This window comes from Enoplosus armatus, chromosome 17 (genome assembly GCF_043641665.1).
Source record: "Enoplosus armatus isolate fEnoArm2 chromosome 17, fEnoArm2.hap1, whole genome shotgun sequence".
NCBI lineage: Eukaryota > Metazoa > Chordata > Actinopteri > Centrarchiformes > Enoplosidae > Enoplosus > Enoplosus armatus.
Window position 1 is genome coordinate 19,444,663 of NC_092196.1, and position 20,400 is coordinate 19,465,062.

A 20,400-nucleotide genomic window follows, 5' to 3' on the forward strand; every position below is an offset into this window, starting at 1 on the left:
GAGCCTACAGTCACTAATGTGTGACAGATAGGAGAGACAGAATCGGGGAAATACTTGTAATTAAACATGTTTTTCTGTACTCGATGAGAAAACTCTTCACATTTACTTTACTGTCTGAAAGTCGTACCTGTCGTTGGTATCGTTGTCATCAACAGGAGAATTTCCCTCCATTTGTGAAGTTACAGCGAAACAAAGATTTGACCTTGAAGTTTGACATTTTGGGAAATACACTTATTCGCCTTCTTGCTGAGAATTAGATGACAAGATTGATACCACACTCATGTCTGCATGATAAATAGGAATTTAGCTTAGCTTAGCACAAAGACTGCAAACAGAGGGAAACAGCTAGCCTTGGCCAGGTTCAAAGGTAATAAAATCCACCTACCAGCACCTCTAAAGCTTACTTATTAACATTTTATGTTTAATTTGTACAAAAAAATTAGTGTAAAGACGACAATTCAGCATTTTACAGGCATTTTTATGTACAGAACTTATTATTGCAACCAATGTAAACTCCTGGAAATAGTCATTTTCAAATAGTCAAATAGCATTAACAAGACTACGAGTCTATAGACATGCTAGCAGCTCTGTGAGGCTGCACAGTGGAGCTAAATGCTAACATCTAAACTAAATGCTAACATCAGGTATTTGGTCATAAAGACACCTTAAAATTTTGACCTGATGATGGCAGGAGAGTGAACAGTAAGAGGATCATTATAGTTCATCCTGAGGGGAACATGAATGCACCATATTTTATGGCATCAAATAGTTGTTGAGCCATTTCACCCAAAACCACAAATGTCAACCTGCTGGTGGCGCTAGAGGAAAAGTCAGGGGATCACCAAAGTCAGTGTTGTTCATCATCTGGTAACCATGAATGTCTGCAGAGAGTTTAATAACAATCCTTCATATATTTGTAGAGATATTTCATGGGATCAATATATTACATTATATAAAAGCAGACCAATTACCAGGACAATATCAGAAGTTTTAATTAGTCCGAGTTATGAGCTATGTTTGTTATGATATTTGTTTATTTTAGTTTAACCTCCTCACATGACAGCAGCTTCATTTCTCAGGATCAATCTCTGCTGAGGTCGCCGTCTTCTTCCTCTTGCTATGCAAACGCAACATTTAACGTAATTACACAACGCCGACAATCTTTCACCTCATCTTTCCCTCCGCCTCGGCCTGCCGGCTCGCACAGAGATTTCCATCAGGCTGGGAAATTGAGTCTGGTTATCTGACGAGAAGCTGGAACAGACAGGGCAGTAACTGGCTCCCCTGCGTCTGACTCCTGGCGAGATTAAAAACACTGGATGTCAGCCCGGGGGGGGGGGGGGGGGGGATTCATGGTGCTGCGAGGCATTCTGGGAGATTGCCGCCATAACCTTGATTGAAGGAGTCCCAGCTGTTGAGTGGATTTTTTTTTTTTTGTCTGGTGGTAAACAAAGTGGGTGCGAGCGAGGACAACTGTGAGACACAAATCCCTCTAATGCTGCACTTCTACATGAAAAACATAATCCAGTGCTCGCAGGTTTGTTTCACCTGCTGACGGATAATGTGTGTGTGTGTGTTGTCGAGCAGCAGATACATTAACTTCCTCCCAGTTTTTTCTCTCAACCCTGGGATCTCATTATTCTTGCCCGAGGAGAATTGATCAAACAATACAGTCAAACACGCTGCCGTGATAATGAGCCAACAGCCAACTAATTATCTGCTCTTAGACCTCCTCCAGGAAAACTATCTTCTCTGGCCCTGCACGAGTGTCCTCCGGCACAGTCTGCGGTTCACTGTCTGCCAACGACTTGCTTTATTGTCCAAAAAAAGGACAAACGGTAGTTGGTCTAATCAACGAGGCCCGTGGCCAACTGACACCTGACGACTGACTCTTTGGACACATCAACATTTAAAGTATTTGTTTTACTGTCTGTGTTTCAGGAAGCTTGAGAGACAAGACAGAATATGAAGTTTGAGACCGAGCTGTAAAATAACCTGTAATTCTGTAATGAAATGAAATGTTTGACCTCTGCGACTGTACTGTAAACCCATGAGGGTCGGGCACAAGAAAAAGAGAGAAAATCAATCAATCAATCAATCAATAAGTGTCCACACCGGACTCAATGCGTTACATCACATTACATGTTTTGGAGTATATTCTCTATACTATACAAACAAGATACAAGAGGTGCTGGGGTTGTTGTCTTTGGGACTGAGCCAGGCTAGCTGTTTCCCTCTGTTTCCAGTCTTTATGCTAAGCTAAGCTAACTGGATGTTAACTCCAGCGACATATTTATAAAGACATGAGAAGACAATCTAATTGTCCCTTCACTGTTCAGGCGGACTTCGTATGACCACGTCCTCTCTTTGTGTCTCTTTCTGTCCTCCCATGTAATTACTAACCCCGAGGACACACCATGTCCCTGGAGAAATACACAAACGCCAGACTCGCCTCTCCTTCTCCCCCCTCTTCTGGGATTTGCCTCCCCGTCTGATTTAAAGTGTTAGGAGCACTCATCCCGGGCAGCGAGAGGACGCCGGCGAGGGAACCGCTTTGCTTCGAGTACGAACATTTAAAATGTTCAAGGTGTGTTGAGAGAAGCTCTGAGACAGATCCAGAGACGTTCATGGTGAAAACTGAATAATCAACTCCGCATTCATTCAGCGGTGATTGCAAAGTAAAAAATAACAAAATCAATGTCTTTTCCCTCCTCGCTGCTGCTTGTTTGCCTTCTCTCAAGTTGTCTCTCCTGAGACGAATTCCTTCGCCTGCTGAATAACAATCTGCTCCGTGATGCAGTCCATGACTCAGGACGCCATGAATTGAAACGATCCTCTGACAGCATGTTTCTGCAGACGCAGGTGAGGACGCTCGCAGAATAATCAACTCGCTGCGATGTCTCTTTATTCTGCTCACATTCGTCTCTAAGCTTTGATGTCCACATAGAGCGTCTGTCTCTCTGACACCTGCTGATTATGAAGTGATTATCATTTCCTTCATGCTACACAGGAAGCTGCAGTTTTTGTTCACGTCTTTACGGTTTAAATTTAGAGTATGATTTGGTTTTTGACCCACTTTCATTCTCAATACTTGATTAAATAAGGAAAACTCTTCTTTTCAACTTTCTTTTACCCAGAAACCCTATATTTAATTTATTTAATTTAATTTTGAATGTTCCTCTTTCTTGCATCTCTTTCTGAGCTTTTTGTCGTGGTGGTGGAAATGTCTTGAGCGTTACCTCAAAGTTTCGTGTTCCTCTGATTCATAGAGGAAGGCCGAGCTTTGACAGCATGAATGAACAATATTTTTGCAGCAGCTGGTTGGGAAGTCTGGAAGTTTTTTTATTTGCTGCCACTCTTCTGACTCACCACAGCAATGGCAGCTGAGGCTCATGGGTATTGTAGTATTTTGAGGTGGCATTAGTGTTTCTGACCTTTCTGGCTCGTTTGCCCTTAAAAATTAAGCAAAAATCTAATTATGATCTCAATTTTCTGTCACAGATTGTTTGATTTGAATATTTTTTTTAAAAGCATCCAAATCTTCTAAATTATGCAAAAGTCAGAAAAACAATTGTCTTCTTTCTTGTGAACCCTTTTTATTTATTGCTGCTTTAAATCAATAAAAATATAAAATAATGAACCTTTTTTTTGTTTTGGTGTTACAACGAAGTCATAATTTACCCTCCTTATCATGACACGACCCACACTCGGAGTCCAAACTCTGCAAACTAACATCACAGCCTGAGGCCCCCCAGCAGATAAACTACAACATAATCCCCGCCATCATTAGGCTTCCCATCGCAGACATAGATCGATACAGCAAACCGCAGCGTCATGGAGTCATTACTCTTTAACAAGCAGACTCGGGGGCTCTTTGATTTTCTCGAACCAGGCAGCTTTCACCACTTTTTACTCACCACGGGAGACAATAACAATCACAACGTCTGATGTCACTCATACCTTTTCATTCACGCCTGCTGCTGCAGCTGCGAACACACGCTCACCGACGACCACCGACAACCACCGACTTTAAATGTGCCACTGAGTCAGTCGCAGCTCCGCTCAGGACGCGCTGTGCTCTGCTTTCTGCCTGTCCTCGTGCTGCATTCAGGGGCCTGGGACTCATGGGGGAAACGGGAAACATTATTAGCAAGCTAACGTTTAGCAAGCTAACAAGTGCAGCAAAAATACATAACGTGCTGATGTTTAGCTGGTACAATGTATACCATGTTCACCATCTTAGTTTATCATGTTAGCATTTGCTAACATTTGTTAATCAATGTGTTCTTACGGATCCAACTGCAGTCGCTTGTCTTCCTTTGATTTAATTTCTCAACATTTCTCTTTAAAAAGCTTTTTATTAACGCTAGCACACGTTTTTATTTTCAACATGATGGAATCTGTATTATTATTATTATTGTTTACATTATTGTAGGACATTTTATTATTATTATTAATTTTAATTGTATACTTCTATTTGCCGTAATGTAGTCCTGACATGTTTTAATCCTGGTTCTAATAAGTACATTTAATCAAGTACTGTTCTTAAGTACAATCTTGAGGTATTTTGTATTTACATTTTATGTTACTTTATAAATAAAGGTATGTATGTATACCAACTGCAGCATTAAAGTGATGAACGTTCTGCATAATGAGTACTTTTACTTTTCGTATTTTGATGCTAATACTTTCGTACTTTTACTTAAGTCAAATTTTGAATGCAGGACTTTTGCTTGTAACAGAGTATTTCTACACTGTAGTATTAGCACTTTTACTTAGGTAAAAGATCTGAGTACTTCTTCCACCACTGCCAGCCTGATAATTGACTGTGTAAATTCCTACACTGCCTGAAGGCAGCACCGTCGCAGAGGAGCGCACCGCCGCTCTACGCTCTGATTGGCCAGTAGCGGCGGAGGGCGGGTCCGCCTGCGGAGTGCGGAGACAATAGAGAGCGGCTCCGGGGACCAGCAGTAACGGGGAGAGTGTGACGGACAGCGGAGCTCTGAGCTGCGCTAAGAACCGTGAAGAAGACGCGACGACCGAAGAACCTGCGACGTTTCCCCTCAGCTGAAGAGCCAGGTGTTGTCTGGATGGACTGACGGATCACATTTTGAAAGGTAAGATCAGATCTGCGGTCTGATCATTTCCCATCCGGTTCAAACCAATTAGCTGCTAATGAATCGCGTCTTTAAATGTGTTTTTTTTATTCAGCGCTTTGCATGAAGTGATGCGTCCTGAGAGTCTTTGTGCGTCTCTGTTGCAGAGCATCACACCGGACTGCTGCTGTGTTTACAAGCCGGCATCGCTGATTCTCCTCATTTAAACTGCTGTGTTTTTAGTCACTAACGCTGAGAATCATATTCATTTAAATTCTTACACACAATTGAAAAGTTGCAGCTGCACCATGTGACAGCACAGACCGGCCGGAACAATGGAGCTGCTGTCAGGCTATTGTGTCCCAGCTACACATCTGTACACCGCTGGCTCTGCTGGTTCTTCGCTTTCACACATTTATTGATCACACAATCTGCCTTTGATCTTTCTTCCCATGCTCACGTGCACGCACTCCGGCGCTACCTGGCTTCACGTGCGCTGCACGCTGTGTATCGTGCATGCTTTGTGTCTGCAGAGCTGATTCATGTCTTTGTGCTGCAGTTTGTGGCAGGTTTTCATGACTCCCACACTGTAGACAGTGTTACTGACACTGACATCAGCTCTCCATGACTCCTGGAGGATGACGCTGCTTTTGTATTTGTTCATTTTTATATTATTAATAAGAACTCTCTTCATCTTGATGGAAAACATTTTGACTCTCCAATTGGACCAGAGATTATGCAGCCAGGGCTAAATACTATTTTGACAATCTATTAGCTGTTTCAAGAAATGTACAAAAAAATCTCTTGTTTCAGCTTCTCACATGAGATGATTTGCTGATTTTTCATGAAAGTTTTAGAACAAAAAGCGAGATGTTTGACGAAGTCACTTTGGGAACATTTCATAGATTAATCAGAAAAATGAACAGATTAATCGATAATAAGAATAGTCGCTTGTTGCAGGTTTGGCGGTCTTTTAGCATGATGTCATGTATGCCAGCTAGAGACGGCGCTTTCAAACCGCTACTGATGCTAGCGTTAGCTTCATTAGCTAATAAACTGCTAGCGACAGTTTAAGACGAGAAATGAGAAGCTGCTTTTGTCTGAGATCAGGGACTCGTTGCTTCGAACATTACAAAGTATTTTGAGGCAAATTTACCACCATCATCTTCAGGTTGTGAGCTTCTGTTTGAATAAAACCTGATATTTGAATATCGATATTTTGGTATCAGAAGCGTTCTGGTTTGTAGTCACTCAGGTTTGAGCGGGCTTTGGTTGCAGGCAGGTAAACAGTTCGTGTCTCTCGTAACCCATCGGCTATTGTCTCACGACGATTTTGCTTTATTAGCGTTTGCTTATAGGAAGTCTCGGCTGGCTGCTCCGGAAGCCCCGAAACATTCACCGTTCCCAGATTGTGAAGAAGGTCACCTTGGGCTCTCGGAAGTTGTGTTTTTTCACCATTTTTAAAGACCATATGCTTAATGAGTTACTCTGAAAATGTAAAAATGATCCGTAGATGAATGCATAATGAAAGTAATCGTCAGTCGCAGCTGTTTGTTGTGAGACTCCGAGATGTCTGTCTGGTGTTTGTACACACAGCCACCCAGCAGACAGAGCATCGCACATTAACAGTGCAGAGGAAGAAAGAAAGTCAGAGAAGAAGAAAGAGAGAGATTAAAGCAGACAAAGGGGGCACCGTCACCTATTGTAGCGTTCACAGCAGCAGAAATGGGTTGGCAGTAAAGGAGCGCGCTCAGTGATGCGCCGCCGAGCGTTCAGGCACAAAGTCCCAGACGCTGGAGGCCGAGCCAGTTCAAGCTGCTTTGATGTGCTCCACAGCTCCATGAGCGCGGTGGGAGCCGACCGCCGAGCCCCACCGGAGGGCCGAGCCCCACCGGAGGGCCGAGCCGCAGGCCGCCACACAGCCAGAGACACACACACACACACACAGTGGCAGTGTGACGGTGGAGTTTTAGTTCTACAAACAGTTCTGGAGGAAAGAGCTGCTCGTGGGGCAGAAATAATCTCCCTGGTTTTGTGTTTTCTCTGCGGGCAGATTCACAGAATAACATTTTACACATGTTAGTTCACTGGCACCAACTTGAATCAGAGAGAATGACAAAGGACCGAAAGGCCCACAGACTGGCAGAGGAGTGGAGGCGACTTCACTTCTTGTCAGCAGAATATAAAGATCAACATTTGCGTTACTGTAAATACGATTAGTTCCACGTCGAGAGCCGCGAACTCTGCACACTGCGTTTCTCTTCACCTGCCTCATACGAATAACCTCAAAAGTCCAAATATGTATAGATAAAAACAAAATGCAACAGACTTAAAGTGAAACATCAGATCTGTGTGGAGCGATGAGGAGGCTGTAACCTTCCTCACATTAATACATAATATTAACAACAGATTTTCATCACATTTTCAACATCGTTTGAGGTTTGACTGAAGATCTTCTTTAAGTTCATCGTCTCTGTGTCTTCTTCTGCGATGATTTAATGGCACTCGACTGGAGAATTAGCGCCACCAGCTGTTTATCTGCTGATATTCACATTATCTAAAACCCAAAGATATTCAGTTTACCATCAAATATGATGGAGAAAAGCAGAACATCGTCACTTGAGGCTGAAACCAGAGAATGTTTTTGCATTTTTTCACTATTTTTGCGAGTGATGAATCTGTTATCAAGATATTTAATAATATCATAGTTAAAATTTCAACCGTGTTCACTTTCTATCAAAGCACGACACAGAATCTCCTGGTCCAGCAACCTGCCAAAATAATAATAATAATAACTTTATTTGTAAAGCACCTTCCATGCGAGGATGCAGCACAAAGCGAACAAGACAAGATCAGATGAAAATAAACACTAACAATAAGTAAAATGTAGTAATAAGTGAAACGAACAAAAACACTTCGATCACAATACAATGAACGATAGCGATGATACCAGAAAAATGAACCCAAATTAAAAGCTGAAGTTGAAGATAAGTCCGGGGGAGTTTGCTGGTCTAAGATCCAAGCGGAGGCCGTTCCAGGGCCGTGAAAATAGAAAGCAGCCTCTCCAGATTTAAGTGAGTCAGATTCTTTTGCATGTGAGCGGCTGAAAGGATGTGAGCAGCGGAGACGACGGATCCCACCGAGCGGTCCATCCTCCGCTTTATAAGCGAGTGAGATGTGCACAGTCAGAGTTCATCAATCAAACAGCGCTGAGCTCATTTCCTTCGTCCTGTCGTCGTGTTTTGAACCCGCTGAAACCGATTCAGTCCGTTCTCCTCTGGAGAGGATGCAGATGTTACAGCAGAGCGAGAGCTGGATTCACTCGAGCAGTCGCGCTTCACGATGCATCAACGGCTTCACAGGCAAACAGATGAGTCCATTTTACCAAAGTGGCTTTTTAGCTGTGGACATTTTACGTTTCTGTTAACAGAAAGATTGTGGATCAGATCTGTGAAGCTATCATGATTGTTGGACTATTTGTTACGCGAAGGAGGTCACGTTCAGGCCTGTTTGAGTGTTAGCAGGATATCTCAAAAACATATTTCATCTGATTTGTCTGAAAGGGTACGGGTTAAAGACAAATGATTCGTTTTTGATGAAAATCCAGGTGTGGATCAGGGATACTACAACACTTATTTGAAAAGAAAAACAGAAATGCTAGCAGCTCTGTAAGGTTGTACTTAGACACAGTGATGCTTTGAGCTGAATGCTAAAGTCAGCATGCTAACACTGACAATGCTAACGTACTGATGCTAAGTAGGTATTACGTTTGCCACATTAATCATCTTAGTTTAGCATGTTAGCGTGTTAACATTTGCTAATCGGCACCAAACCCAGCGTACAGCTGAGGCTGAGCGTCATTAGTTTTGCAGGTATTTCATCAGAACTCAAAGCGTTGGACAAAGTGAGTTTTTGACCTGATGATGACGATGATGACGCTACTTCAAAAGCTTCACCAAAGTTATTAGAATTTATTCTGAGGGGAACGAGAATGCTTCTGCCAGATTTCATGGCAATCCAGCCAATAGTTGTTGAGATATTTCAGTCTGGACCAAAGTGGTGGACGAACATTTCCATCCACAGAAAAAACTCTTCATCATTGCATTCATATATTTCCACAAGTACAAGCTCATCTCAGCTAGTCCAAAACAAATCTGAAAGTAGACCAAAGCTCTTCCTTCCTACAAATGACTCCTGAAATACAGAATGATGTGTAAAAGTGTTTTCTCTCTTCTCTGAGACCCTTTTGTGGTCTGAAAGACTTTTTGTTGGGATCCAAATGTGTCTTAAGTTGGTAACATTTGTTCATTAAGATTTTTTTTTTAGGTGGCTGACGTATTGATTTGGCATCACAAATGATTTATGGTGCCGTTGTTTTACAAGTCGATGTTGGCCTGAACGCAAATGAGGTGGCAGAGGCAGTTTTTCTGCAAACAACAGAGAGACCGTTACTCAGCACTTTTGTCAGGTTTGTTAGGTTTACGTGCAGTTACATGTTGTAATAATATCTGGTAGTAAATTATCAGAGCTCCATAAAACATGCAGAGGGTAGCTTGTGGGTCTGAGAGACCAGGAACAAATCAGAGACAACCGGGGCATGAATAGATTTATAAACGAGTACTATGATCTTAAAATCTATCCTGAAACTAACTGGAAGACAGTGCAGGAACTTCACTTTGTTCCAGTTAAAACTCAGTTTCTTTCTGTACTTGATTTACTCACTTTCATGAAGTCTGCCTGAAGTAAAAGCCTTCAGTGGCATTTGTTTCTCTCTTTATTTACAGGCTTTTAGCCGAGTCACTACATGCATTGTTATTCTTGAGCTACTCACACAAATGCCATCACTGTTCATACATGTTTCAGGCCAGTTTTATACAGAAAATATGCTATTTCTGTCCGTATGTCCAGGAACTGTAGCTGAAGACACAAAGCAGATCAACCAGTAGGTGTGGCAGCACGTTGCTGCAGGAAGATGAATAAAAGGTCATTAACACTGTAAACCTTTCACCTCTGTGCTAACCCTGCACCACCTGCACCACCCCCCCGCCCCGCCCCATGTGGTGCAATAGGCAGGTAACATTAGCAGGGAGCTACAGACGGAGAGAAAAGCAGCAATGACACAAGGCAGGTTGGCTGAGCTCCAGCTGTGCTTTGATTACAGACGAGCATTTCACTGAAAAGAAAGACAGCAAGGCGGTCTCATCCCCCTCGTCCGGGAGGCAAACGGGGGCTTGGCGCTCCTTGGGGCCCTCTGGGGAGCAGCCTTGGCACCGTTACCCTGAGAAGGAGCGCTGGGGCTGCTGGGAGCTGCAGCGAACACAAGATGCTCTTAATTAGTGCTGCTTGTGACTTCTTTCATCTCCAGGCTCTTTGATATGACGGCAGCGTGAGAGCACATATGAGCGCCTGCTTATGCTCAGGAGGTGGATGAGAGGAAGGAATTGAGCATGAAACTGTACACACAGCATGCATACATGTTGAGATTAATATGGTTAAGTGAAAATAAGAATAGAACATTTTGTCCCACTCAGATGATGTCGCCCTCTCTGTTTTTAGCTTTAGTTGCAGCTGTGTGGCAATAAAGTGGTAAAGATGAATGATTTCACAAAGTCTGAGCGACATCCAAGATGCTACATATGACAGACACATTATTGTTAGGTTTAATAATTTCAAGATACTCAAAATTTAGTTAATCTGTGTTGATAATAGTCAAAAACTCAAGATAGTTTTCATTTTCCATTCAAATGTAGCACAAACTAACTGAATTTCTTGAAAATCTACAAAAGAAAATGTGAATTAATGCGAGTATCCTTCCACTGCAGTTATGTGAATGTTGGTGTATTGTTGGCGCTAATTCTGCAGGACACTGTTAAAAGAGCTCCAAACCTCAAATGAAGACACTGTTTTGTGATATTTTGACTATTTTTCCACTCAAGTTTTCTGATAATATGCATAAAAACTGGAAACCTACGTTTTTGTCTCTATCAGAGGATTTTCTGAGGTGTTCCAGCATCACGAGTGTTTACAGTTTGTACAGCTTGAATGCGTGAGGACATAAAATCAGTTTAAACCAAAGATCTGTGAGCGTTTGTTAACAACGAGCCTCGTGTGTGTGTGTGTGTGATACATGAACAAATAAACCAGATTTAAAGCGCCCCCCTTGGACCCGTCAGTGCTGTTTGAAAATGCTGACTGCAGAGGTGAGATGCATCACTCTCGCAGGCTTTTGTCAGATCCAATCAGAGACGTCTGTGAAGCAACTCTTTATTCACGTGGACACAAAACCCATTTTCATTCACTGTGTTGATGATGTGTCTGCGCAGTTAGAGCTTGAACTTTAATTAAAGTCAAATCACAGAATCTAAAATGAAGACCGTGTGTGTGTGTGTGTGTGTGTGTGTGTGTGTGTGTGTGTGTGTGTGTGTGTGTGTGTGTGTTCGTCCGTGAGCAGCTTCAAACACACTCCGTCTCCTCCGCTGGCTGTTTTATTGACCTTGTCGGAGGGATGCTGAGTGGACCGGTGACAGACGGCCAGTTGGCTCTTTGGGTTCGGCTGACGCCTCATTTTTATCTGCTGCTTGAACTTTTATTCTCAGCACTTACTGTTTGTAAACGTTTTCATCCGCCGCTGTCATCGCGAGACGATCCAGCTTTCGTCTGTGACTTTAAACTTTTGTAAATGTTTTTATTTTCTATATTTTCAAATTCCCGATGAAGTGAAAAGTAATGTTGATATTAAAGTTGTAATCCCTCAGATTTCAGTCCTGGTTGATTTGGTGACACCTGTGGTCAGTGATGGAAAGTACTTTTACAGTACAAGTACAATTTTGAGATACTACCATTTTATGCTACTTTATACGTCTATACTACATCTCAGAGAGAAATACTGCACTTTTCACGTCCATACATTTATTTAAGAGCTGTTGTTATAATAAAACACATGATCAGTTTATAAAATATGATCCATCGGCACAGATTAAACTACGAGAAGTTTACCGACAACGTTAAAATCCTCCTTAAACATTTATACACCTCTCTGCATCGTGAGTACTTTTACTTTTGATGCTGTAAGTAAATGATTTGAATACTTCTTCCACCGCTGCCCGTTGTTACCGTGGTAACAGCAAGTGTGGTTTAATACTACAGCAAAACATTTGCTGAGCAGCTGCTTTGTCAGAAGCTGTTTACGTTGTTCAAATAAGAAGTCGGTCAATAATTTTTTCCCATCATGCACTGAGAATCTGATTTCATGCTGCACGCGGTGAAAGTAGAAAGTAAATATGTCATTATATCATGTATTTACTATATATTGTCAGATTTTTAAAACACACATTTGGTATTAAATATTATTACAACTCATAACACACAAGTAACAGTTTGGCTGTCTTTCCAGTGGAGCATGCTGTATGTTTGTGTTTGGTTTTATTGTTTTCACACGCTGTACGTGAGTTTTATGTACTCATCTCATGCACAGTCACACTGTAGACGGGAGCTGTCTCCGAGGCACAGATGGATTTGATGCACAGGATGTGGCTACCATCCTGTCTCATTCAACACTTTCTCATCCCCGTTAATGAGAGATGGTACAATTCTGCTGCGCCATCAGAGCTGCGAAGTCTCTCCGGTCGTTGGGAGAACTTGGCCGCCGTGATGGAGGATACAGACGGGTGTTGCTTGGCTTCTCTTGGTAGCAGAAGGAGGAAGGTGACACAGATTTGCTGAGAATGGAAACCAGCAGCAGGCGCGACGGCGTAGAAACACATCGGATCAGAGTTAGACATTCATTAATGCAGGAGGATCATTAATCAGCTGCAGAGGATCAGCTCCACAAATAGCAAAACTTCTCTCCTCTCGGATCCAATTTGACTGTAGCAGTTTCATTTATTTCTTGATTTATTCGTTCAATTAATCGTCTTTACCTGCTTCATCCTTGTCAGAGCTCAGTGTATACCAGCATGCACTGCTTCAAATGCAAGGAAACCCTCTGGATAGGAGACTTACACATATCCACACCAACGCTGAGGGCAGCTTCATGTGACTGGCATGTCTCTGGGCGAGGAGGACATGTTAACTCCACAGAGAGAGTCCAGGTTGTTGCTGTGAGGCGAAAGTGCTAATAAAAAACTACAACTTACAGCCAGAACTTCACTTGATGTTGCAGCCATTTTGGGCAGGAAGTTACTTCAGTGGGCTTTTTGAAAGATGCCAAATCTAAAACCTTTCCTCTTCAAAAACGTAGTCCTGCTAGCGGTGCGGCTCTGTGTCTGTGTCTCTAAGATTCTCATGAAATGTGTTTCGCCCTTCATGTTCCTCTCAGGATGAACTGTAATAACGTTTGTGATGCTCTGACTTTTCATCTGGTGCCATCATCAAGTCAAGAGCCGTGTGATCTTTTAAAAAATCATTTTCTCATGAACACAAAGTCACGATTCAAAGGTTATATAAGAGTTCATTCTGCTGAGAACACTTCATATGTGTGCATACAATACAGTAGGTGTGCTCTGTTTACAGTGACATGGGTGGATACTGGTCACATAGTGAACCTTGCTTTCCTTCCTGCTCCTCCTGTTTCAACAGGAACATCCATCTCCAGTCCAGCCCTCGGCCCCCGGCCCGTACCTCCACAACAATGAACTCCTCGCCCCACGGTTCCCGCGCCTCCATCGACATCCTGGAGGAACTCCAGCTGATTGCCGCACAGAACCTGGAAAAACTGGACATCAACAAATACTATGAGGTCGTCTGTGAACTGGGAAAGGGCACCTATGGGAAAGTGGACCTGGTCATTCATAAAATCAGAGGTAACTGTTGTGAGTTTTAGCTGATAATAATTGCAGATGTTTGAGGTTTTCCGTGTTTTGAAGCTGGACACGGCCGGTCTGTGGAGCTTTGGGTTCCTCCACATGTTGAAGTGATGTACATGGAGTTTTATTAAGAGCAGTACAGAACACGATGTTTTAAGCTAGCTGGCGACAGTTAATACAGTAAATGTGCTAACGGTGGCTAATACAGCGTTTCAGCTGGAGAAACGAACAAAAGTCGCAGACAGAAATGAGAAGCTGCTACTTCTGTCTGAAATCAAGGACCCATTGTTCAAGAAAATGTGCCACATTTATCATTGTAAACTGCATATCTGCGAGTAAAGCTCGACTGGTTTAACAAACGCTCAATTAGAAGCCCACAAATCATGCGAAGTGTCAGGAAACGGCACACAGTTCATGCTCACCAACCCGCCTGCTTATTCCAAAAGGCAACCAAACACTAATGAGTCCATCTGTCTTTGCACGGAGCAGGAGACAGTTTGCATTTCAAGTTTCACTTCATCACCTCTTGTGGGAGGAGAAGGTCTCCCCGACTCGACTGCAGGAATGTATTTGGCCAGAGGGAGAGCGAATCTACAGGGCTGCAGTTGGAGGAAATGGGATGTTGTTCTCTTCTGTGGCTCCACTTTGTGATTCAGAGTGATAAGATGGGGTCATTTTACATAACAATAGTGCAGAGTGCAGCTTTAAAATGCAGCATACACTGAGAGAATAACAAATAAAGCCGTTTCCACTTTCCGTTGCTCAAACATGGACAGGTAAAGCCCTCGTATTGTGTTTGCTTTTGAAAATAGGCCAGTAATTCAGCACAGATCTGGATCCAGACTGCCTTAATTCACTACTTAACTATTAGTAAATCTGTCCAACCTTTTCACATTAAAAGCCCAAATGTTGACCATCTGCCCCGAGCTTCTTAATGTCTCCTTTATGGAGCACAAAGCTGCAGCTGCACTGCCTGTTTAGAGCGACTGTCACTGAGATGAATTCTGACCTTTTCCAGCCTCTGAAGTGCGCATCAGCAGGATGTATGAAAAACCTCGTGTACCTGTGGTTTCATTATCTGCTGCTGTATCACAGACCTCTCCTCCGAACCATCAGAGGAGTCTGATGTCGTTCAGTGTAAAATGTTAACTCTGGAAATAAATGAGCTGGAGGTGACGTAATGTCTGACCTTTTGAATCATAGTTGTGTGCAAATGCATTTCAGTGACAAAGGGAACTCGAATGTAAATCAAAAGTACTGAAACTGTTAAGAAGTACTCATGGATGGAGTATTAGGGATGTCCTCTGCCATCTGCCAACCAAATCCAATATTTGATGTCATAGATATCTTCCTTCATATTACAGCTGCACAGCAGACATTTCATTAAAAGCAGACAAAGTACTAATCCCACACTGTAAAAATACTGTCCTGCATTGAAAACGTTACTTAAGTAAAAGTATGTCTGTATAAAAAGGTTGTAAAAGTACTTTCAGAATCTCGAGCCATAAAATGTTTGTTTGTTAATCATTTCAGCTCTTTTTCATTTAATCTAAAACCAAGCATCATATTTTAGAAACCACTCGGCCACGTGGGTCTGGAGGTCTTGCTCCTATAAAATGAGAAATTGATTAAACGATTAGTCGATCAGTCATAAACAATAAAAAGCCAAACATTCTCTGGTCAATCAGTCAATCGATTTTCTTTTTGCCGCAGTAATGGTATTATCATGTTTCCTTTTAGAGGTTTTGAAAAGGTCTTAAGTCATTAAATTTGTACTTAAGAAATGTGCAGATTTACTGCTTCAACATCTCCATATCTTTCTCAGCATCTTCGGCTCTTTATTACAATGATCAAGAGGTTCGTTTAGTTTCTATTATTACAGTTTTAATTTGGTATGAAGTGGTATTAAGCTATTTTAGATGAAAGTCTCCACAGAGACGTCAGAGGTCGGAGGTCAGAGGTCTGGGTGAGTCACCAGACAGCAGGGAGCTCATAGAGGTTCAGTTTCTTGCTCACAGGCTCAGCAGGCCAGATGTTTGGAACAGCTGCCTGAGTCTCTGTTGTTTGAAGTCTCTCGGCTGAGTTTTCAGTTTATTTAGTGTTCCAAAATGTGTGATTGTGTCATAATTAAACTGTTATTTCTCCATCTAAACACACCATAAATACATTATGGTTTAATGCAGTAACATTATTAAATATGTAACAAAAGAGCAACCCAGTGAAAGCTCAAACCCATGTTGATGTTTTGTTGCAGTAACATTGTGGGTCAGTGGGTCAGCAGTTATCTTTAGTTTCCGCAGCTTCACGAGCGTCAGCTGAGTTCCTCTGAACAGATGGTGTTTATCTTTGCGTGTTAGCCAGAAGGCTGATTTAACAAAGCAACTCATTTTCGGTGTAAACATGAAGTTACTGCAGCACAAATAACACAAGCTGCCACGTGTTGGCTGCTGTGCAAATCAGATGATGCTGCACGGCCAGAAAGTAGCACTTCACTCCATTTAGAGATGATCTGCTGTTTGGGAACTAAAACATTAATGTTGCCGCCCGTTAATGGAGTCGGACAATTAAGAAAGCCTGAAAAGTTCTTCACCAAGCTGGTCTCGCAGAGCCAGCTGACCTGTAAGTGCAGAGGTTTTGACTCAAATATAGAAAACGTTGTTTGGTTTTACTGCACGACTCCAACACTTTGTCCAAGAGAAAATATTATTAATTAATAGTATTTGGATCTTTTACTTATGTCGCAGTGTAAAAAATACTCCTGCATTCAAACTTTACTAAGTGCAAAAGTATTAGCATCAAAATATACTTAAAGTACCAAAAGTAAGTTACTCACTGTGCAGAATGTAATTATATTTCACTAATGTGTCCGTCACTTTAATGTTGCAGCTGTTGAAGGTTGGGATACTGCTGGGTACCTTCACCTGGAATATCATTTATTAGTTGATTTATATTTTGTTTTAATAATCCAATAATGTAGCCAAATACAGTGTGTATATATATATATATATATGTGTATATGATATTATATATTTATTTTTTGAACGTCCCATCAACATGAGGAAACTCCTCTTGTATCGCAGCGTTAAGAACAAACGGAGACCTCCATCTTGACCTGAAGCACCTCGCGCTGTAAAAAGAGCTCTTTGCAGAGCTGACCCGGTGGTATTGGAGACGTGTCCCCTCTCGTCTTCGCTGACACGCTGACTGTTGGTGCAGGGAGAGGCCGGCCTGGCAGCTCTCCAGGTTATTGTCTGGGGTATTTCAGATTAGCCCTGGTAATTTCTTTCCCCTCGCTGCTCCTCTTGTTGCAGTAAGTAGCTGCCTCTGAACCATGTCCTCACACATTGCCTCCCTGAGTTCCCTCCAGACGTCTACATTTTACATTATTATAGCGAGTGAAACGCTTTATTACAGGCCAACGCTCTTCTCCTCTCTTTTGGCTTTCTAATCTTATTTCCAGCCTTCTGTGAGGACATGTTTGCAGCTGTGAGCATCGCTTTACTGCAAAAATCCCAGACATGAGAGCAGATCAGCCCCATTCTGAAGCTGAAGCAACATCCTGGTCACTCTGTGGGAACATAACTAGTCTGGCAGAGGATTTGAAATACTTACAATATAAATCTCCTGGAAAAAAAAAACCCCCACCAGGATTTAATTCAGTGACATTGGAGATTTTTAATTATTCATCAAATTTTGAAATGATTTTAATTAAGTTTCATGCACGCAATTAGGCAGCCGTGAAATAAATCCCCAAACACTTTAATATGATGGAAAAGAACAAGAAAGCGAGGAATGAGATTGGAGTTATGTAACCATTTCCTCTGTCCTCCTTTTTCAGGCACAAAGATGGCCCTGAAGTTTCTGAGGAAGAAGACCACCAAGCTGAAGAGCTTCCTGAGAGAGTACAGCATCTCTCTCTACCTGTCGCCCTGCCCCTTCATCATCAACATGTACGGCATCGCCTTCGAGACAGACGAGTACTACATCTTCGCCCAGGAGTACGCTCTGGCCGGGGATCTGTTCGACATCATCCCCCCACAGGTGAGACACATTTTCCATTCGTTCATCGTAACATAATCGAAAAGATTATCTCTTAATCCCCCAAATATTGGAAACTATGTTTAGACTGTGTTGGCATCCAGTGCTGCGTTATTTTGTGCGTGACATTTAGTTGTTGGAGAGTCGTCTCTGGTGGTGCCAAAACACAAAAATCCACTGGACTTTTATTGTGAAGTGTTATTAAAATACCTGGGCTCTTCGACCTGATCAGGTGTTGTGACGAGGAAATCTGAATTCAGTTCATTTTAATAAAGTCTGTGTGTGTGTGTGTGTTTCCCTCCACATAAAACCTACTTTTTTGCTTCCATGTTTATGAGTGAGCCTTCTTCTTCTTCTTCTTCTTCTTCTTCACTGCTTTTTGCTGGTGCATTGCTGTGGAGATCACCAGCACTTCAGTACAACACTACATCACAGCTGGGTGTGGTCAGAGGGTCAACAGTCAGTTTCTCTGTTGGGGTCTTAAACTGCTGAGGGGGATTCATGTCATGTTCCTCTCTGTTTTCAGGTGGGACTCCCTGAGACGGTGGCCAAGCGCTGCGTCCACCAGGTGGCCATCGCCCTGGACTACCTGCACTGCAAGAAGCTGGTCCACAGAGACATCAAACCAGAGAACATCCTTATTTTCGACAAAGAGTGCCGGAAGGTCAAGCTGTCAGACTTTGGCATGACGCGGCGCGCCGGCTCTCCGGTGAAGCGCGTGAGCGGCACGATCCCGTACACGGCGCCCGAGCTGTGCGACACCTCGCGGCACGAGGGCTTCTGCGTGGACTACAGCACGGACGTGTGGGCGTTTGGCGTGCTGCTCTTCTGCATGCTGACTGGAAACTTCCCCTGGGAGAAGGCCATGCCTAACGACACCTTCTACGAGGAGTTTGTCCGCTGGCAGCGCCGCCGGACGGGCACGGTGCCGTCACAGTGGCGCCGCTTCACTGATGAAGCTCTGCGAATGTTTCGTAGGCTCCTCTCCGTCGAGCAGGAGCGCCGCTGCTCCGTCAAAGAAGTCTTCAGCTACTTCAACCAGTGCTGGATGTTGGACACGGAGAACGGGAACAGCGGCAGCGGGGGCTTAGCGAGCAGCGCGCCTCCTCTGGACATCAGCTCGTCCTCGTCTGAAGAGGACGTGTTAGTGGACAGACTGAAGCAGCAGAGCCTGTCGCCTGCTTGTGTGGTGGCGAAGGGGAGCATCATGATGGACACCCACTACTCCTCCATGTCCACGAACAGCTCGCCGTCCTCCACCGGCAGCTACGAGCGGGTCAACCGAGAAAACAACGAAAGAGGACGCATCCTGGTGGCCACGCCCATCGAGATCTGCGTGTAAAGGCGCTGACGCTGCGTTACCGGCTGCCGCTCACACGTGTGTGAGGCCGGTGTGAGCTGAAGACGAAGATCTCTCCGAGTGTGAGAAAGAGGAGGACAGTGTGGCGACTGGTGCTGGAAACTATCAACAGTCTGTAGCTTCACTGCGGATTTACTCGTTTCTGATGAAGACGAACTCTGAGGAAATGAGCAGTGAGACAATCACAGGCCGAAGCCTCCTGTGTGTGTGTGTGTGTGTGTGTGTGTGTGGTTTATACTTCAGTCACTGAAATAGTTCATGAACTCACGGGAGAGAAAAAAACAAACAAAAACATTCATAATCCACAAGCAATATGTTTGGAACAATCCAGTCACTGCAAAAATAATGTGTGAAGAAAAAGATTTGGGTGAGATGATTTGTGACTGACGGTACTCTCGTGTTTGTTGTCGTGTGCCATTTTCATGTTCGGTAGAAATGTTCCTGTGAAGTGTTTTTTTTTCAATTCAGTTCAATTATTTATTTATGTCAGATGCATTTATTTATTTGTTTTATTAATTGGCACTTGAAGCCTGTTTATTTTCTCTCTGAGAAATAAAAATTAATAGAATTTTGAATTACTGTAGAAGAAGAAGTGATTTTTGGGTTTCACAGAACTACAATTTTCTTAAGATATTCATCATGTTGTTGTGATCTGCCATAAAAGTAGACGTACGTAGACTGTTTTTCTCACCCCAAATGTCCTTTTCATGTCTACCTGTGATGCCTAAACCCACCTGTACAGTAGCAACCAACGATATGAGCTCAGCAGGAAGTCTTAATTGGGTTCTTACTCTTGTAGCCAGTCCTCCCATTAAACTGCAGTATACTGGGACCATAACTGAATTAAGGTTAACATTTATCAATCATAATAATAATAATAATTAGGAGAAAAGCAAACAAAAGTATCATGAATGATTCTCATCTTTCTACTTGCATGTTTTATGAAGAAAATGGAAATTGCACCAGTTAGCATAATTATCTAACAAGTGATATATTTGGACTTTTTAGACCAGGAAATATCCTTAACATTAAATACGCAGATTGAATTGTCTTCCATCATGAGAAGAATAAAATTCAGTATTTGGGGACACTACCTGCCCGC

At 42.8% G+C, this 20,400-nt stretch overlaps 1 protein-coding gene across 1 annotated transcript; it reads left to right on the forward strand.

Annotated features, from left to right (window-relative positions):
• Positions 1-12,746: 12,746 nt before the first annotated feature.
• unm_sa1261 (un-named sa1261) lies at positions 12,747-19,280 on the forward strand. The gene is made up of 4 exons (XM_070923650.1): positions 12,747-12,800; positions 13,674-13,897; positions 17,739-17,941; positions 18,465-19,280. The coding sequence occupies exons 2-4, from the start codon at positions 13,726-13,728 to the stop codon at positions 19,278-19,280; spliced, it is 1,191 nt and encodes a 396-aa protein (XP_070779751.1). The 5' UTR covers positions 12,747-12,800; positions 13,674-13,725.
• Positions 19,281-20,400: the final 1,120 nt, after the last annotated feature.